The 27,557-nt window shown below is 44.3% G+C and overlaps 1 protein-coding gene across 9 annotated transcripts in view; it reads left to right on the top strand.

Moving 5' to 3' along the window:
- The window catches only part of Zfp236 (zinc finger protein 236), a 99,790-nt gene that overhangs the window by 38,044 nt on the left and 34,189 nt on the right, over positions 1-27,557 (top strand). For all 9 annotated transcript variants that reach the window (XR_361554.4, XM_006255013.4, NM_001427206.1 and 6 more), the window contains 7 exons: positions 8,662-8,934; positions 10,124-10,327; positions 14,496-14,637; positions 15,239-15,499; positions 19,308-19,567; positions 22,026-22,127; positions 22,577-22,728. Coding sequence is in view for 8 of the 9 variants with exons in the window: in XM_006255013.4 (XP_006255075.1) it covers positions 8,662-8,934; positions 10,124-10,327; positions 14,496-14,637; positions 15,239-15,499; positions 19,308-19,567; positions 22,026-22,127; positions 22,577-22,728 (1,394 nt within the window). In the remaining variant the exon portion in view is untranslated. The remainder of the gene's footprint in view (positions 1-8,661; positions 8,935-10,123; positions 10,328-14,495; positions 14,638-15,238; positions 15,500-19,307; positions 19,568-22,025; positions 22,128-22,576; positions 22,729-27,557) is intronic.

Here is a 27,557-nt window from a genome sequence, read left to right as displayed (position 1 = left end):
GAAATAGGGTCTCTCTCCACATAGGTTGGTTTTGGATGAAGGTCTGAGCCAGCCTCCCGAGTGCTGGGGTGATGGGTGTGTCCCGTTGTACCCGACTAGTGTTTCCGTTCTTACTGTATTGGTAGTCTTTCTCATGGGGAGTTGTGTAGATGTGCTGTCAGAAGTTTGCTTCCTTCTCCGTTTCCAGGGAATGAATTTAATGCCTTATGACTGAGTCAGATGTAAGAAATGCTTCTCTGTGCTTGTTTTACCGAGTTTGTGCTAGGCATCCATGTTGAGGGCCCCCAGCCGTCTTCCTTTTCTTCATGCTGTGATTGGATTGGATTAAGCTGACTACAGAGTGTGTAGTTGTAGTATTTGGTTTATTAACATGAAGGGAATTGTGCTTCATTTAGGTTATGACCCTTCCTCTCTCTTACTCTGCAGGGAGAGAAACAGGGATGGATGGGGCCAGATGTGCTAAGCCCTGAGCTCAGCTCTCACCCCACCTCCAGATGGGCTAAGCACTGAACACCTTAGCCCTCACCCCACCCCCAGCCTTTTTTCTTTTTTATAGCGCATTGCTGGACTTGATTAGACATGTAATCTAGGTTTACTGTAATACGTACATATACATCTGTTGTAAAAACTGAATCCCGGCCTTCTTGATCTGAAGGAAGCCTGGGGAGATCGAGTCCTTGTGGCTGTTTCCCTTGAGGCAGAGCTGGGAATAATTATTTAAAGCTTCTGCGTGGACTGTGACGCATTTCACAAAGGTATGCGTCCTCTGTAGTGACTTCCCATTATGCTACCATCCTTGCTGGATGCTGTGGGCAGCTAAGGACATGCCAGATGGATGTATCCTCCAGGGTAGAAGTTTATTGTGAAGGTGCCACAGACCACTCAGGATGCTGTTCTTAGAACAGATCTCCCGGCGGCTCTCCAGAGTATTGACCAACGGTGAGCGAGAGCACCACTCTGGCATTTGGACATTTACAGTCAGCTTCTCTTTGGATGGTGGCAGTCAGTCCCATGACATTCTCTGCTGCACAGTGAACCACTAGAACTATTTGAGGGAACACAAACACGGTCTTTGCAGTGCCTATTCTTCCAGTGCTGGTCAGAGGGCTGCGTTTCTGTCATTGTCCTAATACCTGTGTCTTAAACTGGCCTTGCTGCTGGGGAGGAGGAGGAGCTCTTGGCTCTTCCTTCAGTCTTTGCACATATGATTGTCGAGGTGGTAGAGACAGGACTTACTGGTAAATGTGCTGGATAGTTTCATGTCAGCTCGACACAAGCCAGAGTCAGCTGAGAAGAGGGAGCCTCAATTAAGAAATGCCTCCACAAGAGTTGGCTGTAAGCAAGCCTGTAGGTAGCCCACTGTGGGTGGGGCTATCCCTGGGCTGGTGTCCTGGGTTCTAAAGAGCAGGCTGAGCAAGCCATGGGGAGCAAGCCAGTAAGCACAATGCCCCTGTGGCCTCTGCATAGCTCCTGCCTACAGGTTTCTAATGATGAACAGTGATGTGGAAGGGCGAGCCAAATTAACCCTTTCCTCCCCAAGTTGCTTTGGTCATGGTGTTTTGTTGTAGCAGTAGAAACCCTGACTAAGACAGTAAATAATCTGGTGTTGAAGAAACACCAGAAGTTTCAAGAACATCTTTTTGTTTAAATATTTTGAAATTTTATTTTAAAGTATGTATGCATACTTATGTGTACACGTGGGTATACACAGGTAGCCCTGGAGGCAGGAAGAGGCTGTCTGCTCCAGACACATTTTGTGAGCTACCTGACAGTGATGCTAGGAACTGAATTCTTTGGAAGAGCAATATGTGTTCTGAACTACTGAGTCACTCCCCAGCCCCACTGAGAATGTCTTTTGTGAATTGCACCTGAGAATTGCCACGAATTCCTGAAGCAATTCAGAGTAATTTTAGAGGAGCCTATTTTATGGTCTGCCTGCTCTTGGGAGCTCTGCCGGGTCATCTGGCGTGTGATAGCCTGGCTGAGGAAGGCTGTCTTCTTCCTCTGGGTCAGCAATAGCTTTTCTAACAGAGCTCCAAGCTTCTCTGGTTCTAGAGTCAGCAGATTCCTTCTCAGTGACTCTCGCTTGGCTCCTCAGTCTATTGTCTATAATTAGCAGCTACTGTCTCACCTAAATGAGCAGGTGATCATCACTTACCTCAGGCAGTGGGAACTCTAGTATTCTGTGTTCAGAGGATCCTCAAGAAAGTGTTCTTGTGTTTTCTGAGAGCAGATGAATCTTGAAACTAGAGAGAGTGTCCGCTAAGACTGACCTAAGAAAACTGTTGGTGCTCATTGGATATGTTGAGGTTCAATTCTGAAGTCTTCCATATCTAGTGAGTTAATTTTTAAGTTCACTTTAATTTCTAATTTTTATTTGTATATGTGTGTATTTGTATAAATATATGTCATATATGTATGGCTACATGTAGACTCCAGAAGAGGGCAGCTCCTCTGAGGCTGCAGTTTAGAGTTAAGAGCTGCCTGGTGTGGGTACTGGGAATCGAACTCAAGTCTTCTGCTAGAGCAGGAAGCCCTCTTAGCCACTGAGCCATCTCTCCGGCCTTTCTAACAAGAGTGTCTGCACATCTGCTGCTAGAAGCTGACTGTTGACACTACCGAGGTCTGAGCTGCTTCCTTTGAAGTAGTAGTGATTGGACCATCCCCTGAAAAGTGTGCCGCCTAAGATACTTGCACACATGCAGCAGGCTCACTCTCATTTCAGCCTCCACAAGCGTGAAGTCCATTGCTGGGACCTGTATGACTGGGAGCTCAGCAAGCAGTAGCTGGCAGCATGTTTAGGTAAAGCGTAAGCCAGCCAGGTTTACCAGTGACTCCTGCTGTTTTCATATTCCATGAACATGGCTTAAACTTCAGCACTTCAGTGTTGGAAGGTGAATTGTTTATCATTAGTTTCTTCATGATAGCCACCGTGCTTATGTCTCCATTGACTTTTTGCTGGTGTACGAATTCCAAGCTGCTCTGAAATGGAATACCAAGATTCCCATAGTAAGAATGGTCTCCTGTTAGGAGCAGGATCGTCTTTAGTTAGTCACTGCAATGTCAGGACCACTTTTGTTTCAGCAGCTCCAAGTGCTTCTTTCGCATTCTTGATATCCAGTCTACATCAATGAATCCAGCTGACTATTGATGACTGTCCTTCTGCACTTGTGAGCCTGAAACATCTGGCCAGGAGGGCGACGTCTTTCTGGTGAGTGCCAGCAAATCTAACACAATGGAATACTTGACTCAAAGGCTAGCCTAGTTTCACTCTGTTAGGAGAGTCCAATTGTAAGTTAAGGAAACCGTCACATGCATCTTCCTTCCAAAGAACCTTCAGCACGTGCTTACCAGATGTCTGAGAGAACCCCTTGGTGCTCTGGATAGGCCTAGCATTTTATCTGAGGTAGTTAATCTTGCTTGCTAACTTAATTGGATCTAGAATTGCTTTTGGAGATGAGCAAAGCAGCTTCTAGGTGTGTGTCAGTTATTTCCAGGAAGGAGTAAGTAGAGGTGAGGCTCAGTATGAGTGCAGGTGGCACCATCCCATAGGTGAAGTAAAAGGGGAGAGGAAGAAAACTTTTAACTGCACAAATAGGCATTCTCTTTGCTTCCTGACCACCATGACATGAGCTGTTCTGTCCTGCTTTGCTTCCCCATCACGAGGAACTGACACTCCTGAAACAGCTGGGTAAAGGGATCCTGTTTGAAGTGGTATGTGTCAGGTGTATGCTGTGGTGCTGAGAAGGTGACTAATTTTTTTGATGGGGGCTTTCTTGTTATAAATATTTGCCTCTGCCACCACAGAAGACATAGGCACCTACCCTGTTACCCCATCTCACCCTCTCGCACTGCCACGCTGACCAGCAGGGAGGGCTGGCCTTGTCAGTTGCCTCCCTTCTTGTCCTTGGCTATGGCTTCTGCCAATGCTGGGGGTGGAGTTGACTGGATCCTGTTCCCAGGTGTTGTCTCTTGGATGAGCTGCTGGAAGAGTGAGGAAAACAGAAAGGTCTTAGCTCAGATTGTGGCTTTAGGGCACAGCTAGTAGAGAAGCATTTCGCTGCCAGAAGAAATCATCAACATTAGCACTTCTAATGCTTTACTGCACTTCCTTGGATATGTTCTTAGACCTTCTCTCCTAGAGAGAGCTGTCGTTTTAAGGGACTTGTTTGATTCTTTTAGAGCTTGGTATAGTATTTGACATTTGAAATATGCCAGACATCCTCTTTGAGACAGTTGCATTCTGGTTCCAGGACCACTGGTTTTCATAGGAGCCTTGAGGTTCCTTGGATCCTGGTCTGTTAGTTAAGCTGTCCCATGTCAGCTCTCTCATCCACACATGGGGCAAGTGATGGGACAAGCGAGAACTGAGTGGGGAACTGTAAGGTGTGTGGCGTGATGCTGACACATACATACACAGCAGTGCTTAGTGAGTGTGTATGCTTAGTCATCATCTAGAAGGAGGGAACTTGGTCATGCCAGACCCCAGGAGGTGCTGCAGTTGACGTAGGAAAGGGAGAAGCAGCCTGCTTCTTCCTTGTGAACAGTGCAAACATTCAGGCAATGGTTTTGGCAGGGACGATGCAATGTATGTATTTTGCTTTTCAGGCTACTTTTACCACTTGATACAGATTTCCTAGTTTTATTTTTTCAAAATGCCTGATGAGAATTCAGTTTTCTGGATGTGTCATAGTTTATATGGCCTGCTCACTAAGTGGGGAGGATGCTTTCTTTTCCACTCATACAGCGTGCAGCACATGGCTGTACATGCTTTTCACTTACACCAATTTATCTTCAGGGTACAGGTTTCAAAGAATAAATTCTATAAACTCTTTTGGTTAAGTTTAGCTATTCATTTTTGTTTGTATATGTTAACATTCTTAAAGGGTCTTAGTTTTGAAAGATAATTCCAGTCTTAATAGAAAGGTTTCTAGCACAGAAACCATTACCCTATACCATTCAACCGAGTTCTCTCGAGTAAGCTTTCCAAGTGGTTCATAGCCATACCCCTTTCACTATAAGTACCCCGATGCACGCTTCTTCAGGTAAAGGATGTGCCCTCCTGCATTACTACATATAACAGTCATTGAACATTAGGAAGTTAAATTGACTAATGATATTATCCAGCCCACAGACTTTTGGAACGTACTCTGTCAGTAAAGTGCTTGGTAAGGAGAGAATCATGGCCATATTGTAACTTGCTGCTTTTAAGGGAGGCTCTCAGGGAAACCACGTAGCTTTCAAGTGTAGCTGAGTGTGGTCCCAGACTTGTGATCTTCCCTGGCTCTACATCCCCTGTGCCGGGCTCACAGGGTGCGCTACCACAATTGGCTGTTTGGTGTATTACTTTGGAATTTTGATAGGTATTTACAGTTTACTAGGTTGAATGGATTTATTTGGAATTCCTGTTTCTTAACAGTGTTTTTAAAGAGATTATTACCAAAATTTTGGGGCTGATAGGCCAAAAATGGTAATATTAAACTTATTATTGCAATTTTAAATTTATATTCCTTCTAAGGAATAGGGTGAGAGCACCACCCTACACGTTGAGCACCTGCGTATTTGTGTTGGATTGATTCTGGTTTATTGACCCTTGTACTTTAAATAAAAATTATAATATCTTTCATCTAAATGGTACAAATTCTTCTAAGTTGCTCTTTTATGTGCTTGGGAGGAATGTTTTTTGTTCATGAAGCTAAGTTTTTCAAGCATTTTCTGCATTTGACCCTTGCAGCATTTATATGGAACAGTGTGGCAAAAACATGGCTTTCTCTTTAAAGTTTTAAATTACGTTTGTCTGTCAGTGTACTTGTGTAAGGCTGTGTGTGCAAGGGTGTGCTTGTGGAGTTGTTTCTTCCCACCATGTGAGTCCCAGTGATTTGAAATTATTTTTCTTGGCCACGGGTACTTTTGCCCAGTGTGTCATTTTCTGCTCCGAGCTGCCTAGATCAATATTGAATATGAGATCAATACTGAATATGAGATCAATACTGAATATGAGATCAATACTGAATATGAGAGTGCTTTTACACCTCTAAAGTGCTCACTGGTCTGAACACTGCTCATCACGCTGTTTGCACTTGCGGGATTCCAGCGCCCCCTTTATTTCGTGTCACCCTCCAGCTCTGTGGTCCTTTGGAGGGCGCTCTACTCCCCTGCTCTGCCACGTTGTCACTCCATATTGATAAGGCAGTCTCCTCTTTTCCTGGCTGTGGACTTATTTGTAAAGGTTAAGACTACATGCTGAGTTGTAAAAAATTAATTTTCATCTTGGAAAATGTGATTACTCTCCTAAATGTCTGCGTGTATTTGAAGAAGACGGTGCCTGCCCAGGTAGGGAGGGAGGCTTCCCTACTTATGCTTCCCTACCTCTAATGTAGATCTTGTTCTCCAGATCTTTCTACTTCCTGGAATTGGAAGTTTGGATTCAGTTTTTCGTTTTTCCCCACCCAAATATATACATATTATATTATGAGACAGCCTCTGTGCTGTTGGTTTGCAGTCTCTTTTATAGCCTATTCTTAGACATAATTATAACTTGACTGTATTATGTCATCCTATACTTATCTAGTTATGTGTTTTTCGTGTTTAAAAACTAAATTTGATTTCTAGGGCAACTTAACAAATCTAGCTAAAGATACTGTAACTCTGCTAATATTTCCCCTCCTTTCTTACTTGGTCCCTAGTTTTGTGTTCTGTCTTAATTATTCTTGGAAAGAACAGTATTAGATAAAATGGCTTTTATTCCTTTGGCATATATGGAAAACTATTTTTTTTAGTTTTCAGAAAATAAAAAGGAGATACAAAGTTTTCTTTTTTCGTATACATACAGGTTGAAACCTTTTGAGTTGAAGTTTCATTTACTTGGCTAAATAAAGTCTATTTAATTTATGCATATTCTTTACTGGAATTATTGTATTATTACTATGAATACCTGTTTGATTTCACAGATAAATCTGTCTGTAAATATTTAAAAAGGAGGACTGGAATGGTGGCTCAGTGGGTTAAAATGAGCATGGCTCTTTTAGAGGACCCAAGTTCGGTTCCTACCACCTACATTATGCCTCTCACTGTAGTTCCATGGGATCAGACACTGTTCTGGCCCCTGGGTACTGCACTTGCATATACCACTTCCTGCCGGTGTATGTGTACTTAATTGAAAAGTAGAATCTTTAAAACATACTTAGAAGTTTTTGGTTTTTAGAAACCATTTGTTTCCATACTTTGTTGTTGCTGTTGCTGTTGCTGCTGCTGTTGCTGTTGTTGCTGCAGTTGCTGTTGTTGCTGCTGCTGTTGTTGTTGTTGCTGTTGCTGCTTCTGTTGTTGCTGTTGCTGTTGTTGTTGTTGCTGTTGCTGCTTCTGTTGTTGTTGCTGCACTTGCTGTTGTTGTTGTTGTTGCTGTTGCTGTTGCTGTTTCTGTTGTTGTTGTTGCTGTTGTTGCTGCAGTTGCTGTTGTTGTTGTTGCTGTTGTTGTTGTTGTTGCTGCACTTGCTGTTGTTGCTGCTGTTGTTGCTGTTGCTGTTGCTGTTGTTGCTGCTGTTGTTGTTGCTGTTTCTGTTGTTGCTGTTGTTGTTTTCTGCTAGCAATAGTTCTGATCTAGGTTCAGAGCTGCATAATAGCATCTATGGTAGTGGAAGACAGGCTTCTGCTTTGGTCCATGAATTCCCCACCAGGTTTGCACACGAGCTATGTCTGTGCCTTGACTCTTCCTTCCCTGTTGTTGCTTTGCAGCTGGCCATTTTGTGATTATCTACATGAGCTTCTGCCTGTGGTTTAAGATGCCTGGTAACACCCGAGCATCTTTCTGCTCTTGTCCTTCAAGGTGATCATGAAGTCACTTTTAAACAAATACTCAGCAGTCGAGAGTTTCATATAGGGTGCTTTGAGTCTTACTCTGCTTCCGTAATTCTATCCCAGAGATGCCCTCCCCATTTCCCACCCACTAGACCTCCTGTAAGGTTTCTTTTTATATTACTGTTTGAAGAAAGCCATCTTTCCCTCTCAGCAGCTAATGGCTGCCAATAGCTCCCTGGCTTATGGTGGGCTCCTCTGCCTAACGTCCATCTCCAGGCCAGGGTTGGTCTGTTCAGGGCTGTGCATGTTGTGATGTGACTGCTGACTGTTTTAGGTGTAGATGCCCAGAACACGCAGTTTCCTTACAGTAACTCACCGCCTCTCACACTTTCTGTGTCCCTTCCTCAGGGATCCAGAGTTGGTTAGGTGCAGTTCCATTTAGGGCTGAGCAGTCTTCAGTCTCTTGCTCTCTGAACCATTCTGGAGTTCTCTGACCACACGGGTTTTCATTCTCACTCTGGGCTGAACTGCGTCTGTGATCCCTGATTTGCACACTGCCGCCTGTTAGCTGTTCCAAGTGGGCATTATGAATTGCATCTTCATGGAATTCTAGGGCTTTTTAAAAGATCATTACTGTTGATCATAATGTTATGATCTTACAATGTTAATGTCAGTAACAATAGGACTTGCGTTTTTTCTGTGATGGATCACGTGGTGTCTTTTTGACAGAAGCTTACAGTTTTCTATTGATGCAGTGAGCTACCTTAGCCTGCCATTTCTAGAGGGACAGGACGTTGTAGAACGTTGTGTATGGGGCACAGTAGTTTCTAGGCTGTCTGGACTATTCTCTTTTCCTTGTTACTGCAGGTTCCATTCGTGAGGAGAATGGGGTACGGTGGCATGTGTGTCCCTACTGCACGAAGGAGTTCCGGAAGCCCAGTGACCTGGTGCGCCACATCCGCATCCACACCCATGAAAAGCCCTTCAAGTGTCCACAGTGTTTCCGCGCCTTTGCCGTGAAGAGTACACTGACTGCTCACATTAAAACTCACACCGGCATCAAGGCTTTCAAGTGCCAGTACTGCATGAAGAGCTTTTCCACCTCAGGGAGCCTCAAGGTGCACATCCGCCTACACACAGGTGTGCAAATGCTGGCTCCGGGTTCAGGAAGGGCAGTGGTTGAACTCTCGGAGGCCTTTGCTACCCTCCTCTTCCTTTGTTCATTTGTGACCTTGATCCTCACGGAGCCAAGGTTATGGTTGGAGAGCCATTAGAGAGGTAATATTTAAATGAAGCAGTGGGAGACTGGATGGATGACACTTTAGACCATCGAACCTTTGTGAGGAAGATACATGTATTCAAGTCTTAGGAGGCCTGCAGATCATAAGTGGAGATCCGTACCTTTGTCAGTAACAGTGATAGTGGGATATAATTTGTATATCTTAAATTCATGAAGTATATATACAGTTTTAGTTGAAATATTTTCATTACCTTCCCCTACCCTAAACTCCATATTGACTGTCAGTCATGCACCCAGGGCTCTTGAAGAAGCTACTGCAAGTTGCATGCTTGTCCAGGGACTTCACTCTCACTTACTAGTGTGACCATGGGAGGAAGTCACTCTTTAGAAGGGGTATTGTAGTCAAGGATCACGGGGATGTCTTTATCTTTTCCTTACTACATAGTGACGATTGCCTCTCACTCTTTCTTATGAGATACTGATTGTTGTCTGAGCACTGGGGGTGTGTGTTCTCAACTGCCCCAGGAACATCTGTTCTATTTTAATGGATGTCAGTTGGAGAGGCTGGGCTGACATAGTTTAGATATCTCCAGGATGACTTGTTATTGAGCACACATATTTTTTTTTTAATTAACTTGAGTATTTCTTATTTACATTTCGAGTGTTATTCCCTTTCCCAGTTGCCAGGCAAACATCCCCCTAATCCCTCCCCCTCCCCTCCTTTATGGGTGTTCCCCTCCCCATCCTCCCCCCATTGCCGCCCTCCCCCCAACAATCTAGTTCACTGGGGGTTCAGTCTTAGCAGGACCCAGGGCTTCCCCTTCCACTGGGAGCACGCATATTGTACGACTTAAGGATTTGACCTTAAAGTAGCAGATGTCCTTTCTTAAATGATGATCCATTATGTGTACTAACTTCTGTACGGTAGTACTGTTTCAGAGCAGGACGATGACAGCTGATTGATAAGATATATAAACCTGACCTGGAACAACAAGTAGTCACATAGTTGGAAGAATTTTACATGGACTTTGCTTGTTGTTGACATGTAACTGCTTGAAATAATTCTAAAACATCCTTTTGTTTTATTAGGAGTTAGACCCTTTGCTTGTCCTCACTGTGATAAAAAGTTCCGAACCTCAGGCCATAGGAAGACTCACGTGGCTTCCCACTTTAAGCACACGGAGCTGAGGAAGATGCGGCAGCAGCGGAAGCCTGTGAAGGGTCGGGCCGGCAAGAGCAGTGCTCCTGTCCCCGACATTCCCTTGCAGGAACCAATTCTCATAACTGACCTCGGTAAGAGGGTCCTGGAGTGCTGTGGCTGGTCACGGGCCTTCCTCTGGGATCTGGAGAGCTGTGCCTCTATCTTGGTCTATGCAGGAAGATACTTAAGGCATAGTATTGGTGAAGTCTTCGTTAGAAATTGCTCTGGGGGGCTAGTATGTCACAGTCAGGATTAAAATCCTAAAAACAGTACTGCTCAAATTGTGGTTTGTGTTTTACATAAATAGTGTGAAAGGAAAGTAGTGTTGTATGAGTCCTCATTAAAGAGATCTGTGTCTGTGGGTCCGTCAAGGTGAAGAGGGATTTTAATGTGCACTGCCCAGTACAAGTTGTTACAGTCGTCTTTGGATTGCCATGTGGTGTGTTACACATTACCATTCTAGCTGCTTAGTTGTTGCACTGAAAGAAAAAGGAACATCACCTGTTTCTAAGTTTGTTTTACTGTCACTGATAATAGAATTAAGCCATGATGTGATTGCTTAACGAGTGGCCCCCGGGATGTCTGAGGGCCTTCCTCCTCATAGGTACTCTCCGGTAGCTCTCCAGGCCTCTTTTTTCCCTCTTGCTCTTAAAAATCAGCTTCCTGCACGTATGCAATCCGCTGTGCTTACGAGCACAGTTGCCACCTGTCGTTCTAGTCCAGTCCATTCTGAGCACCTTCTTCCCCAAGGCACATCATGCAGGGAGACCTTTTCTGTGTCTGTAGTGACAACAGCCATGCCACGGCCAGGAGAGAATGTGTCCTTGCATTTCTTTCCGTCGAGATGCTGTGTTTTGACTCCTGTCTCAGCAGTCCACAGCATTTGACCAGTTCTGAGGTAACATTTGAAGGGCCTCTTTAATAAGGACATTAATTTCATTCATAAATGCTCCACCTCAATAAATAGTCACCTCACGAAGTGCTCCCTCTTTATTACCGTCCTGCTGTGGATTCCAACATAAGACCTTTTTTATTTTAAAGATTTATTTATTTTATATATGTGAGTTCATTGTCACAGTCTTCAGTTACACCACAAAAGGTCATTGGATCCCATTACAGATGGTTATGAACCACCATGTGGTTGCTAGGAATTGAATTCAGGACTTTTGGAAAAGCTGTCAATGCTCTTAACTGCTGAGCCATCTCTCTAGCCCCCAACATAAGACTTTTGTAGGGATATAAGCATTTTGACTGTGGCACTCATTTAAGTTTTATAGTCAAATTTACACTTTGTGCAGTCTCTATATTATGTAATTTACCTACTCAAGGTAATCTAACCTGAGTAAAGTTAATGCTATACTGTGACTTAGTATGACAGGGGTTAGGGGCATATGGAATTCTAGATCAGGCTGGTGTTAAGTCATAGCCTGACACTGAGAGGGCCAATCTAACCATGAACTTTTCCTTTAAGATTTATTATTTTTAATAGTGTGTGGTGTGGTGGTGTGGTGGTGTGGTGTGGTGTGGTGTGATGGTGTGTGGTGTGTAGTGGTGTGGTGTGTGTGTGTCTGTGTGTGCGCTCTGTGGGGCTACCTGTATTAGTGCCAGGTACCTGCAGAAGGCCTAGCGCTGGAGTTACAAGTGGTTCTGAGCCATCTGATACTGGTGCTAGGAGCTGAACTTGAGGTTTTACACCTGTATTCTATGCTTTTAACTGCTAAGCCACCTCTTTAAGCCCTTTTGAGCTTTTATTTATCTCACATTATGTTATAAAAATATAGAGGACAAAACAATTGAGAAGAGAAACCTTCAAATTCTGAAATGTAGCAAGAAGTTCTCAGAAGGATCAGCGAGAACAGGGTGTGTTCCTTTCTTTGTCTTCTTGAGACAGAGTATCCTGTAGCGGAGGCTGTGGATAGCCTTGAACTTGTTATCCTCATGCTGTGTGCTGGGTTGTAAGCGTGCGCCATCACAGTCAACTCAAGTTTGAAGACAAAATTAATTTTTTGTTTTTTCTGCATACACAAAACCCTGAGGTAATTTTATATAATAATTTAACTACTTCTGTCATTTGATGGTGACCTGTCTGTCATGAGAGAACAGGTGGGGAATTTTCCACTTGTAGCATAATTTTTGGCTTTCAAAATGGCTTATGGAACATTTTGCACTTCAGATTAGGGATCTTCAACCTTTTATCTACAGTTATAGCTTCTTTTTAAACTCTGTGTGTCTGTGTGTGTGTGTGTGTGTGTGTGTGTATGTGTGTGTGTGTGTGTGTATGTGTGTGTGTGTGTGTTTGTAGAATGTATAGATATATGTGCATGAAGATAAATTTGTGTCTCAGCACAAATATCTGGGCTAATTGGCGTGTATATTGTTTTAAACAGAGCATCAATGTTATGGTGGCTGATCTTTGCAGTTTATGACTGCTGTTTTAGTCCGTGTTACACTATACTCAGCACGTTTCTGTTTCATGTCAGGGTTTAGCCTGGTGTATTACAGTGAGTGAGGTGAGTGAGATGTTCTCCACATCCTGTCTCTATGCAGTATTTGAATTATGTTACTGTTTGCAGTAGGGAAGTCAGTTGTATTTTTCCCTAAGCTCCACTTTTCATTGCTATTATAGAAGAGACTTCTAGTTTGCTTTTGCCTTACAGTGAGTAAAATTTATTCGTGCCCTTCTTTGAGGTTAGTGGTTTCCTAAGAAGCCAGAAGTCCAGTAGCAATGAATGACCGACAGAGCCAGCATATTAGGATTTGATGTGTGTTTTGTTTATCCTTGTTTTTTTTCTTTAAAGATTGAGACCTTATAATTAGCTTTGTTTTTATAGACCTTGTCTAAACAAAATTAGCAGAAATAAAAATGAGTATTAGTTCATTTAATGACTCATAGGGTCCTCCCCTCCCCCAGCCCAAACACTGCAGAGTCCTTTTCACAAATCCTATACCTGGAAACCATTTCAGATGTTGTGATTGCATGCAGAAGGGGGACACTGTGCTGTTGTGTACCTTACATTCAGTATCCAGGGAGCCCAGTACATGGTTACAGTAGAGTTCTGTGTTGACATGAGGAAGACGGTGTCACATGTAAAGCCTTGGAATAGGTGTTAAGGGTCTGCATGAAGTATAAGCAGTGAGTTTTAGGAAAAAGATTGGAACACAGCTTGCTCTTCTGGGGAAAGTCAGGAGAACGTGGAATGCCTTCGTAGATGTGTGATTATTAAGTCAGGAGAATGTGGACTGCCTTCGTAGATGTGTGATTATTAAGTCAGGAGAATGTGGACTGCCTTCGTAGATGTGTGATTATTAAGTCAGGAGAACGTGGAATGCCTTCGTAGATGTGTGATTATGCTGAAGAAGTTAGTGGCACTGCTGAGGGGAGGTTGGGCATGGAGCATTGGAGATAGAGCGTTGCGAGTGCCTGCTGAATCTGGACAGCAGGAGGGACAGGCCAGTCTTCCTGTTAATGTTCCAGATAACCATTCAGTTACTGGTGTTTGACAACTACGTCTGTGCTGAATTGTGTGTTTAGCCCAAAGGCATTATCACTTTGTGTTTAAGATGCGCAAACTGAGGAAACCCTTAATTAATAAAAGCATGTAAATCCTGAAATACACAGGTCAATAATCTTACATTCTTTATTTATTTTATTTAATGTGCACGCTTTGCCTGCATCATGTAGGTTGCCACATGTGTGTTGGATCTCCTGGAACTGTTTAGGGATGGTTGTGAACTGCCATGTGGGTACTGGGAATTGAACCTGGGTCTTCTGCAAGAAGAACAAAGTCCTCCTAACTGTTGAGACATCTCTTCAACCCCTAAGTTAGTTATCTTGCCATTTGTAAATACCCCTTTAATAAAACTTCAGAAGAAATGCTGCCTTTGCAGAAACAGAGTGTCCTGTTAGAGTATTTACGCTTTGAGTTTATTATTGTACTTATTCAGTGTTCATATTGAATAAAGAGATTAGAGTCCTGATGTGTGTGTATATGTATGTAAAAAAATGGCCATAGACTCCAGTGTATGTTTATAATAATATACACTCTTCAGGGCCAGACAATAGTTATTGATAAACATTGTACCACAGTGATGGAAATGACTTGGTTAAGTAGATAATAAATCGTGCCATAATTAAAATAGCATTTGTTGTGATGCTGGAGCCTGACTTCATCAGCACTTTTGTATTTACCTTGAGGCAGATGCCTTTGACATAGTAGTGGTGACACTAACACTGAGTCTTCCTGTTGTTTTGATTTGTAGGTCTTATCCAGCCCATTCCAAAAAACCAATTTTTCCAAAATTATTTTAATAATAATTTTGGCAATGAGGCAGACAGACCATACAAATGTTTTTACTGTCACCGAGCATATAAAAAGTCTTGCCATCTTAAACAACATATCAGGTAAGTCTGAGAGAGGTGGGGATTTAGTGTAGGTACAGAGATAGAGTGACCTGGTGACTAAGTAGTTAGGATGATGTTGTTACCTATGGTTAATATTTAATTTAACCATAAAATTTTTTGTGACTTTTTTATTCTTGAATATATTCATTTAAATATTTTAGTTGGAAATTACCCGAGTTTTACTTATTTTCCAGTTATATTGTAGTGTTTGCAATTTCCAGTATGTGTCTAAGACTTACTAGTTCTCATTTTAATTAGATTGTTTAACTTTTACAGATGTTCTCACCAGAGCTTAATTCTTGGTGAAATTAATTCACTTAATTCATCAGTGAAAACAAATTGAAATGCGCTCAGGACATGGTGTGGTATTCTGAGAATGGCTCCCTCCCCCAGCCCCAGCCCTGGGAGCTCGAGCTCCCCTCAGGACATGGAGCTTGGTGTCTCTGGGAAGTCCCCTGGCGGAGTCTCAGATTTGCTCACTACAGGACATCTTTTCTGGTTGTTTTAAAGAGTGTCACAGAGTGAAATGTTTTTGATTTTACATTTGTTATCGTGTTATGAACATGTAATGAAAGTGTTAAGGTTTTTACCTGCCTTTTAGGTCACATACGGGTGAAAAGCCTTTCAAATGCTCTCAGTGTGGACGAGGCTTCGTCTCTGCAGGCGTGCTCAAAGCCCATGTTCGCACGCACACTGGACTGAAGTCTTTCAAGTGTCTGATCTGTAATGGAGCCTTTACCACAGGTGGCAGCTTACGGCGACACATGGGCATACACAACGACCTCCGTCCCTACATGTGTCCTTATTGCCAGAAAACATTTAAGACTTCCCTAAACTGCAAAAAGCACATGAAAACCCACAGGTGGGCATACTGCTGTTGCTGACTTCCATGCGCTTGCTAAACTTTTTTTTTTTTTTTTTTTTTTGGTTCTTTTTTCCGGAGCTGGGGACCGAACCCCGGGCCTTGCGCTTCCTAGGTAAGCGCTCTACCACTGAGCTAAATCCCCAGCCCCCACGCTTGCTAAACTTTTAATTAGTGTCCTAATTCCCAGAGCGGGTGGGGAGCAATTAAGGAGTCATTGTCTTTGATGCCTGTGTTGTTTTTCTCATGGTATGTCTCAGCTTGAGAAAGTTGACTGTCTGTCTTAGGGATACAAACAGGTATTTTTTAACTTTTAAATATTTTTTGAGCCAAGTATGATAATGGATCAAGCCAGTAGTCTAAGGACATGAGAAGCTGATGCAGAGGCATTGTTCTCACTTCAACACCAGACCGAGCTAGAGAGCTAGAGCGTAAGAACCTGTCTGCAACAGATAAAGAGACCAAAACAGCCCTAACACATCTCACACCTCCACCCCAACCCCAACCACACACACACACTTTTGTCTCTTTTAAATGAAAACAGGGTCTCACTGTGTAGGTCAGGCTTGCTTCAAAGTCCTTCTTGCTGGGGATTACACACATGGATAACAACATACATGTCTAACGTTTTTACTTTTAATACTGAAGCAATCTATAGTAGGCAAAATGCCTTACTGTAAATTCTGTTTTTTTAGCTGATAGTCAAAGGCTAGCCCTAATATAGTTGGGATGGTGAAGATTTTTTAAAAAGAAAGTCTTAATCTATTCTGTGATTTATATGTTTTAAAGTTTTTAATCTTTTCCAGTGTGTGTGTGTGTGTGTGTGTGTGTGTGTGTGTGTGTGTGTGTGTGTGCGCATGGCAGGGGGGAGCTTGTGGGAGTTGGTTCCCTCCTGTTCTGTGTCCTAGTCAGTGGGCTCTGGGGCTAGAATTCAGGTTGCTTGGTTTGAATGGGGAGCCCTTACTGGTCAGTGGCGTGGTATTGTTGCCTTCCGGAGCACATGATCCGTAGATGTGCTGTGAGGCAGAGCTGACAAAGCCCACAGAGCAAAAGACACTGACTCTAACGGCCATTTTGGTTCTGCATGTTGTTTGTTTTTTTTGATGTTTTTCTTACTTGAATGTCTTAAGTCATTTAACACAGTTGACTTGGTTTTGAAATATTTCACCAGGAAGTTACCGGTGCTGCATCATGTTAGTGGTGCCATGTGGTAGACCCCACAGTTACATGTCTGGTTGTGCCCCATTGCGGTCTGTGGAGGCGATTCCGCACTGTGATGTGTTTGGGACCTGGAGGTCCCTGTTGACAGGAGTGTGCAGTGCCATCCCCACTCAGCAGGGTGGACAGCTCACAAGCTGTAGAACAGCCTGGAGCTTGGGAGTTTTGGTATTTTATGGCATGTTAAATGCTATTTTTTGCCAGGAAGTTAGGCCTTTATAATACACTTTGTGTGAAAATGTTGAAAATACAGGTTTTAAGGCCTCTATTGATGGACCTGGTGGTCAGTGACATAGGGACTCCTGAGTTAGGTCAGATGCTTGTGGCCCCTGTTGGTGAGGATTATACTGAGGGAGGACATGACTGTGACGCTGGAGTGTTAGAGGCTGATTAGCCTATCGTACTGCACCGTAAGTGTTGGGCACTTGTCTCTTAGAGCTTTTGTGCATATTTGTACAAAACAAACAACCCACAGAACAAGCATGGCCTCTCTACAGTGGAGCCACCCTGTTATCTGAGCAGGATTCCCTTCAACAGGAATCCCAGGTCCCAAACACACCGCAGCGCAGAGTCACCTCACAGACTTCATGGAGAGGTCCAGCCCATGTTTCCCCTTTTGTCTGTCTTGGAGGTTCCCAAAATTCAACAGACATTTATACTAAAAGCACAGGAGAAAGCCTAAGTGGCCTGAAGCCTACATAAAGAACTAGAGGCAGAAAGCAATACTGAGAGCAGGACAAATAGTCTCCCCCAGGGAAGAGCACCGATGGTTAGTCAGTGCAGATGCTCAGCCATATGTATGTACACACACACACACATATATATATACACATATATATGTATGTATATATATGTATGTATATATGTGTATATATATGTGTGTGTGTATATATATATACATATATATATATATATATGCTACAATTAATTTTTTTAAAAGGCCATGAGATTGAGAGCAAGTGACTAAGCAAGGAGCTAGGGGTTAGAAGGTAGAGAGAAATGATGTAATAATTATAACCTCAAAAATAACAAGAAATACCTTTACAAATAGACATACATGATTATAAAGGAAAATTTATAAAAATGAAAACCAAACACTAGGCATAGCAGTAGAAGCCCCATGAGAAAAGGCTATCAGGGAGGGCGAGCGACTGCTGCAGTGCGGAGACCTGGCTGTGAGGCCGAGATGCACTGCCTGACCACTGGTTCAGGTGTGAGGTCCGTTTGATCTGCAGTCCAGGGACTTGAGAATGGATTCTTGTCTACTGGGAACTGACGAGGCAAGAGTTTGGTGCTCAACGTGGACCACAGAGGAGGCAGATAAACTAAGATTCTGGGGTAGAACATACACGTTACAGCTGTGGGCTTAAGCATGCACATAGGAAAGGGCAGGGGCGACTCATTATCTTAGATTCTTTGTTTGGTAGCCAGCCAGTTAATCAGGTAATTGACGTAGTTTTCTTAAAGTCTTTGGATTCTTTCACTAAAACTCATTGTTCATATCTCTCTTTGAAGATAAATTGTAGGTCCTGATGATATATGCTGGGTATGTTTTATAGATGTAAATATTGCTAAGAACAACGTTAACATGAGAAAATCAGAAGGGACTGTGCCTCATATTACATGCTCTGAGACAGGACAGTTAGCTGCATTTGTTAGTTGATTTTGCCATTGATAACAGTTTGAAGGATGAACCCTACTTGACTGTTCTAGAGGCTCCATGGTGGTCACTTAGCACCATAACCTTTAAGCCGTACTGATGCTGCACATGATTGGCAGGGGAGACATCTGACAGAGTCTGCTAATCTCTTAGCGCTGAGGAAGCAAAAAGGCAAAGGAAGGGTCAGAAGACAAGTGCCCATCTTGAAAGGCAGGCTTCCTAATTCCTTTGTTCAACACCTTCCCCAGAATATTAGGAATTTAGCAAGGGAATCTGCCATTGAGTAAGTCAGATCCTCCTAATGTAGTCATTTCCTCAAAGTCTCACCTCTGAGCATTGCTATATTGGAAACAGTCTTCACAATCAACACATGACTTGTGGGTGGGTGGGCTTTATATCCATACCGTAGCACAAAAACTGCCCCTCCTGGACTAGAAAGGCAGCAGGTGGAAGATTATTTTTAAAGGAGCGTGGCGTATGCTGAAACTGCTCCATTCTGTAGTCCAGGGTACCTTTGAATGAGCTGCTCTCCTGCTTCAGCCTCCCAGTACTGAGCTTCACGTGTGGGCCATTACCGTGGTTCTGTAAACATTATGCATTGTTGTACGTGTGGCTTTGAGTCCCGTGATTGCTGACAGCAATCGAAGGCAACAGGAGATTCTTTTTTTTTTTTTTCTTTTTCTTTTTTTTTTGGAGCTGGGGACCGAACCCAGGGCCTTGTGCTTGCTAGGCAAGCGCTCTACCACTGAGCTAAATCCCCAACCCCAGGAGATTCTTTAGAATCATAAAGTAGTTAACTTTTAGCTAGAATGAAGCCATGACTTCAAAATGAAATAATTGAGAGTAAAAATAGTGTTTTAGTGAATGATATCTTTTGCAGCTGCATTTCGGCTATTGATGTGTATTATAAATTGTTTTGCTTCTCCAAAGATACGAACTGGCCCAGCAGCTCCAGCAGCATCAGGAGGCGTCCTCCATGGATGAGGAAAGCACTGTGGACCAGCAGAGCATACAGGTGTCAGCTCCCATGCCTGTGGAGATTGAAAGTGCAGAGCTGCAGCAGACTCCAGAGACAGTGGCAGCAGACCCTGAATCTATCCTGGAACTGGGGCCACAGCACGTGGTAGGCACAGAAGATACAGCACTTGGACAGCAGTTGGCAGATCAGCCTTTGGAAGCTGATGATGAAGGTACTGTTTGAGGAGCTTTAGCTTTCACATGACCCCAGGAAGGCTTGTGGTTCTGAGACTCAGTCAGGGGACAACCCCAGTGGTCGGTCCTTCCTTCCTTCCTCCCTTCCTCCCTTCCTCCCTCCCTCCCTCCCTCCCTCCCTCCCTCCCTCCCTCCCTCCCTTCCTTCCTTCCTTCCTTCCTTCCTTCCTTTCCATCCTTCCTTTCCATCCTTCCTTTCCATCCTTTCAGTAAGCCAAGGGGGAAGAGGAGCGTAGGCAGGGGGGCAAGATACTTAGGATCGTTGTTTATAAAATGTTTATCTATCCTGAGTCTAAGTCACTTTGTTATGGTAGCTGACCTGCTTGTTTGAGTTCCTGTGAGCCTAGAAACTGCAGTCTCTGGCTCTTAGCACTTCATAAGAAACAATAAACAGAGGGGGATTAAATAATGGATTAATTGCTAGAGCTTTTCCCCCTTGTCCAGATGCCTCTCACTTGTCAGTCTAGGGCGAAGTTTGGAGCAATAAACTTCCATTGACCCAGGAGAAGAAAATCATGCTTGCTGAAGGGAAAACTTTTACACAAGCAAATATGGATTAAACTAATAAATTCATATTAGATTTATACACACATATTCTTACTTTTCCATTCAAACCTGTTGGGCCTGGTTACATACTTATCTCATAATTCCGTACTTACGCGCGCGCACACACACACACACACACACACACACACACACACACACACACACATGTGGAGCAAGCACCAGTGCAGAAAGAACTCACTCGTTGTGGATGAAAGCTGAGCTCCAATCTTTATTGCATTAGAGAGAGAAAAATGTTCTACACTTTTAATGCAAAATGAATTAAACCCAAGTTTGTAAGAAAAAAAGACTTGTTCTATTTAATAAGACTAAGCCTGCCCTGCTATTAAGAAAAGACCTGTTCTGCCCCATGGTAAGGAGGAGCCTGCTCCTTCTGCTCTCTGCAGCTGCTGCTTTTCCTCTTTCTCTCTGCATTCTGCACATTGCTCTCTTAGTTTTTTAAGTTGCCTTTTAATTTCTAAGTTATTCCACTCTGCATCTCCTTCAAATCGTGCTCTCCCTCCTGCTCTGATGTGATGTGCCCTTGTTCCTGATGGTCCTACTCCTGACGCCTTGCTCCCAATCCTTTACCCCAAGTGCTATGCAGTGTAATGTTTGCTGGTCTTTTGTACCTTTTCTAGGAGAGTAGATCACATGGTTTATTCAAGCATCACTTTTTTTTTTTTTTTACAAAAGTTCACTAGAAGTTCAAACAAATTTAAATCATAAATTGAATAAGTTCACAACAGAGAATATTTACATGGATATCCATTAAGAATCATTATCTGGCTAAGCATTCATCTCCTGTCACTAGCGAGATTTAAAGGCCGTAACTAAGTTATCATTGAAGTTTTGTGTGGGTAGACCCAGTCAGTATTTTATCTTCTGTCCTTCCACCTATAGTAAATCACTAGGTCCCTTTTTATGACCTTTGGTTAATGGTTTTACAACCTCTTGGAATGTGCTCTAAGTTGCAGATGCCTGCTTTCTATCTCAGAAGCAATTAACTCATGACACTTGAACACTGGCAGAGTTTCTCATTGCAGTGTTGACATCAGAACTTAATAAAAGTTCTATTATAAAAGATCTTAATTACTAATATAATCTTAGGAACTCTTTTATAGACTTATCATTAAGAATTAAGAAAGCATCTCTTTGTCTATGTAGCATCACTATAAGACAGTACACCTTCTGTATTTTTCCTACACCTGCTCAGAAGGGTGGGCTGTACATTTAATAATAACAGGAAAAGTGTATTAATAGCAGGAATCTCTCCTAAAATGAAATCTTCTCGGTCTTGCCTAGAGAAGCAAATCCATCATTAACTTTGACAGTCTATGGCAGAACCATCTCAGGAAGATTGCCTGCTGGTTTTCAGCTTCTCCTTGATAGCTCCTGGCACTGGGGATAATACCCAGAGCATTGTGTAGGCTAAGCACTGCACTCCTGAATCACACAACTGTCCTGCTTGCCTTTTAAAGTCATGGTTTGTGCCAGTTATCTGTGTGTGAGCCGTGACATTCAGCTGTGGAAGCTGCTCGTTGTAACTTACAGTCTGCACGCCGGAGTGCTTCTTACCTATTGTTAGCAGACAATTTGCCAGCTGGTTTATGGTTATGATCTGTGAATGTCCTAAAGTTTATTTAGTCTGTGGGCATGAATGTACACGTTTTATCCCCTGTGAAGCCTGAATTTTACATAATTATTAAGTATAATTACATTTCAGAATATTGACATATTTAAAAAACCTTTTCGAACAATGAACGTTATCTTCCTCTTGTCTTTCCAAAATGAGGATATTAAGTTTTGAAAATTCAGTAGTATGCTTCTGGATGATGAGTCAGCAGATGGGGATGAATCTTGCCTGTGTGTGTTCCTCTCTCTTTGCCCTTAGATGGGTTCGCAGCTTCCCAGGCTCCTCTCCCAGGACACATGGACCAGTTTGAAGAGCAGGGCACTCCACAGCCATCCTTTGAGTCGGCAGGACTTCCACAAGGTCAGTGTGAATTTCAGTAAGCTTGCAAACCAGTTCACCATACTGGGTTTAGCTTGCAAAGCTTTGGTGTTTCTTTGATGGCTCTTGTAAAATTGATGGTTTAAACATAGCAACTGCATGCATTTGTGTATAATATTTTGTATTCTCATAATTCCTAAAAAGTGAATTTTACAGCCATTCTACCCAGAGTCCCTATCCCAGAGGAAGCAATGCGTTAAGGTTAGAATGAACTGGTGTTCACGGCTGGAGTAAAAACCTGTGTCTCAGGGACTTGGACAGGACCCAGCCTCCTACTGCCTTAGCAGAGACTTAGAGCTGCTGAAGGAACGTTCTCCTCTCGCCTCTCATGCGGGAACAGAAACTGGCTCTACACGTCTTCTCTGTAACTGTACTTGTACCCTTTGTGTAACTGGCACTTGCTGCAGAGCTCCTGACCTAATTTCTTTCAGGTTTCACAGTGACTGACACGTACAGCCAGCAGACTTCCTTCCCACCTGTGCAGCAGCTGCAGGACTCTAGCACCCTCGAGTCCCAGGCCTTGTCCACGAGTTTCCACCAGCAAAACTTACTGCAGGTCCCAAGCTCTGATGCCATCAATGTGGTGAGTGTGGAGAAGGGCTGGGTAGTTCCTCAGTCAGCAGACATCTGTCTGTCTTGTGCTGGAATAATTCAGAATGCACTTGCCATGGCATACCTACATCTGGTACACTCAGGTTACTGCATCTGATGCATCATGTGCAAAGCATGGTAACTGTACCTCAGATTAGTAAGCACCATGGCACCTTTGCCATTTTGACTGAAAGCCACCAATTTACTGGTGTATTATATCAGAAGCTGGATTTACTAGTGTATTATATAAGAATATTGCTTTTGTTAGAAGGAAAATAAAATTATTATTGATATGTTAAAAATAAATATTATACAAAACACTGTTTATTTAAATAATAGGCCTTAAAAATAGCATTTTCATTTATAAATAATTTTTATTCTCTTACTCAAGTTAGGGACACTGAAGTGTTCGTTTGATGTTTTTTTTCTTTTGCAAGTTTTTAAATAGTATTTAAAATGACAGCCAAGTCAATAGTTAAAATTTTAAAAATCTCCTGATGTTAGTGGGCATGCCGAAGTCAGGGTGGTTGCTCTGAGGTAGCAGCCACACAGCTCTTAGCAGGTGATGCGACTGATGCCAGTGCATGCTGGGTAGCAGCTCCGCCTTGCTGCACAGCCCTCTGGGTAGAGCCTTGCCGCTCAGCCCTCTGGGTAGAGCCTTGCTGCTCAGCCCTCTGTGTAGGGCTTTCCTACAAGCTGCAAGTGACGCAGCCAACTCTGTCCATTGCTCATGGCAGGGGGTGGACAAGTGAGAGAGCAGCTGCTTTCATGCCTGTTTGCTCTCTGTCCAGAGTGAAGTCAGGAAGCATTGAGAAGGTTACGTTCAGTGCTGCTGTGGTGCTGTGGGCTATGGTCCTTTCGTCAGGATGGCTGCTCTGTGGTACTACCTCTGAGAGGTAGAGGTGGCTTTTCTTTGCCTAGGCCTCTTGTGACAAAGAGAAGTCTGCTCTCTTCAGAAGGTAGCATATTTGTTCACACCAGCAGTGTACCTCAGATAACCAACCTAAAGACGGAGAGGGATATCTTCATCACAAATTCAGAGACTTCAGTCAATAACCTACGAGGTCTATTGCGGTGGGCTCTGTGACAGGGCCTGGGATTATCCAGGGGCCATGTGTGGAGGAAGAAAATGCTTACCGTGTGACATCTGTGGGAGAGGGGAAAGTGGTGGGTTCCTATCTCCCCTCCAAGGGCACACCCTCAACAACAGTAGTCTCCAATGGGTCCTCCCCAGGAAAGTTCTACCAGTCACTGAGAGTGTCACAGAGTAGCGCCAATCCGTAGAATATAGGGTGTTTAGTACCCAGTCATGCACAAGTGGGAGAGCGAAGCTGATGGAAGTAACCTCTCTCAGATGAGCCTCTCAGATGAGCCTCTCAGATGAGCCTCTCAGATGAGCCTCTCAGATGAGCCTCTCAGATGAGCCTCTCAGATGAGCCTCTCAGATGAGCCTCTCAGATGAGCCTCTCAGATGAGCCTCTCAGATGAGCCTCTCAGATGAGCCTCTCAGATGAGCCTCTCAGATGAGCCTCTCAGATGAGCCTCTCAGATGAGCCTCTCAGATGAGCCTCTCAGATGAGCCTCTCAGATGAGCCTCTCAGATGAGCCTCTCAGATGAGCCTCTCAGATGAGCCTCTCAGATGAGCCTCTCAGATGAGCCTCTCAGATGAGCCTCTCAGATGAGCCTCTCAGATGAGCCTCTCAGATGAGCCTCTCAGATGAGCCTCTCAGATGAGCCTCTCAGATGAGCCTCTCAGATGAGCCTCTCAGATGAGCCTCTCAGATGAGCCTCTCAGATGAGCCTCTCAGATGAGCCTCTCAGATGAGCCTCTCAGATGAGCCTCTCAGATGAGCCTCTCAGATGAGCCTCTCAGATGAGCCTCTCAGATGAGCCTCTCAGATGAGCCTCTCAGATGAGCCTCTCAGATGAGCCTCTCAGATGAGCCTCTCAGATGAGCCTCTCAGATGAGCCTCTCAGATGAGCCTCTCAGATGAGCCTCTCAGATGAGCCTCTCAGATGAGCCTCTCAGATGAGCCTCTCAGATGAGCCTCTCAGATGAGCCTCTCAGATGAGCCTCTCAGATGAGCCTCTCAGATGAGCCTCTCAGATGAGCCTCTCAGATGAGCCTCTCAGATGAGCCTCTCAGATGAGCCTCTCAGATGAGCCTCTCAGATGAGCCTCTCAGATGAGCCTCTCAGATGAGCCTCTCAGATGAGCCTCTCAGATGAGCCTCTCAGATGAGCCATGTTTGTTTGTACTTTGTGCTGGTAGGTACTGCTTGTTAGTGTGCAGGTACTGCTTGTTAGTGGGCAGGTACTGCTTGTTAGTGGGCAGGTACTGCTTGTTAGTGGGCAGGTACTGCTTGTTAGTGGGCAGGTACTGCTTGTTAGTGTGCAGGTACTGCTTGTTAGTGGGCAGGTACTGCTTGTTAGTGGGCAGGTACTGCTTGTTAGTGTGCTGGTAGGTACTGCTTGTTAGTGGGCAGGTACTGCTTGTTAGTGGGCAGGTACTGCTTGTTAGTGGGCAGGTACTGCTTGTTAGTGGGCAGGTACCGCTTGTTAGTGGGCAGGTACCGCTTGTTAGTGGGCAGGTACTGCTTGTTAGTGGGCAGGTACTGCTTGTTAGTGTGCAGGTACTGCTTGTTAGTGGGCAGGTACTGCTTGTTAGTGGGCAGGTACTGCTTGTTAGTGGGCAGGTACTGCTTGTTAGTGGGCAGGTACTGCTTGTTAGTGTGCAGGTACTGCTTGTTAGTGTGCAGGTACTGCTTGTTAGTGTGCTGGTAGGTACTGCTTGTTAGTGTGCTGGTAGGTACTGCTTGTTAGTGGGCAGGTACTGCTTGTTAGTGGGCAGGTACTGCTTGTTAGTGGGCAGGTACTGCTTGTTAGTGGGCAGGTACTGCTTGTTAGTGGGCAGGTACTGCTTGTTAGTGGGCAGGTACTGCTTGTTAGTGGGCAGGTACTGCTTGTTAGTGGGCAGGTACTGCTTGTTAGTGGGCAGGTACTGCTTGTTAGTGTGCAGGTACTGCTTGTTAGTGGGCAGGTACTGCTTGTTAGTGGGCAGGTACTGCTTGTTAGTGTGCAGGTACTGCTTGTTAGTGGGCAGGTACTGCTTGTTAGTGGGCAGGTACTGCTTGTTAGTGGGCAGGTACTGCTTGTTAGTGGGCAGGTACTGCTTGTTAGTGGGCAGGTACTGCTTGTTAGTGTGCTGGTACTGCTTGTTAGTGGGCAGGTACTGCTTGTTAGTGGGCAGGTACTGCTTGTTAGTGGGCAGGTACTGCTTGTTAGTGGGCAGGTACTGCTTGTTAGTGGGCTGGTACTGCTTGTTAGTGGGCAGGTACTGCTTGTTAGTGGGCAGGTACTGCTTGTTAGTGGGCTGGTACTGCTTGTTAGTGGGCAGGTACTGCTTGTTAGTGGGCAGGTACTGCTTGTTAGTGGGCAGGTACTGCTTGTTAGTGGGCAGGTACTGCTTGTTAGTGGGCAGGTACTGCTTGTTAGTGGGCAGGTACTGCTTGTTAGTGGGCAGGTACTGCTTGTTAGTGGGCAGGTACTGCTTGTTAGTGTGCAGGTACTGCTTGTTAGTGGGCAGGTACTGCTTGTTAGTGGGCAGGTACTGCTTGTTAGTGGGCAGGTACTGCTTGTTAGTGGGCAGGTACTGCTTGTTAGTGGGCAGGTACTGCTTGTTAGTGGGCAGGTACTGCTTGTTAGTGTGCTGGTACTGCTTGTTAGTGGGCAGGTACTGCTTGTTAGTGTGCAGGTACTGCTTGTTAGTGTGCTGGTAGGTACTGCTTGTTAGTGTGCTGGTAGGTACTGCTTGTTAGTGGGCAGGTACTGCTTGTTAGTGGGCAGGTACTGCTTGTTAGTGGGCAGGTACTGCTTGTTAGTGGGCAGGTACTGCTTGTTAGTGGGCAGGTACTGCTTGTTAGTGGGCAGGTACTGCTTGTTAGTGGGCTGGTACTGCTTGTTAGTGGGCAGGTACTGCTTGTTAGTGGGCAGGTACTGCTTGTTAGTGTGCAGGTACTGCTTGTTAGTGGGCAGGTACTGCTTGTTAGTGGGCAGGTACTGCTTGTTAGTGTGCAGGTACTGCTTGTTAGTGGGCAGGTACTGCTTGTTAGTGGGCAGGTACTGCTTGTTAGTGGGCAGGTACTGCTTGTTAGTGTGCTGGTACTGCTTGTTAGTGGGCAGGTACTGCTTGTTAGTGGGCAGGTACTGCTTGTTAGTGGGCAGGTACTGCTTGTTAGTGGGCAGGTACTGCTTGTTAGTGGGCTGGTACTGCTTGTTAGTGGGCAGGTACTGCTTGTTAGTGGGCAGGTACTGCTTGTTAGTGGGCTGGTACTGCTTGTTAGTGGGCAGGTACTGCTTGTTAGTGGGCAGGTACTGCTTGTTAGTGGGCAGGTACTGCTTGTTAGTGGGCAGGTACTGCTTGTTAGTGGGCAGGTACTGCTTGTTAGTGTGCAGGTACTGCTTGTTAGTGGGCAGGTACTGCTTGTTAGTGGGCAGGTACTGCTTGTTAGTGGGCAGGTACTGCTTGTTAGTGGGCAGGTACTGCTTGTTAGTGGGCAGGTACTGCTTGTTAGTGGGCAGGTACTGCTTGTTAGTGGGCAGGTACTGCTTGTTAGTGGGCAGGTACTGCTTGTTAGTGGGCACGGAAGTTGAGGCTGAGCTAGGACCACCATGAGTTGGAGACAAGCTTCATCAAGATAGCAAATTTGGCTAACTAGACCTGTGGATAGTTCATTAATCAGCAGTCTGTGCCAATGGTTTATATTTTCCCTGTTTCAAATGACTACAGTAGATTACTTGTGGTTTTTCTCTGCATTTGAA

Source organism: Rattus norvegicus, chromosome 18 (assembly GCF_036323735.1).
Source record: "Rattus norvegicus strain BN/NHsdMcwi chromosome 18, GRCr8, whole genome shotgun sequence".
Lineage (NCBI taxonomy): Eukaryota > Metazoa > Chordata > Mammalia > Rodentia > Muridae > Rattus > Rattus norvegicus.
The sequence above is the reverse complement of the archived record's forward strand: the minus strand, read 5'-3'. Positions and strand labels throughout refer to the sequence as shown.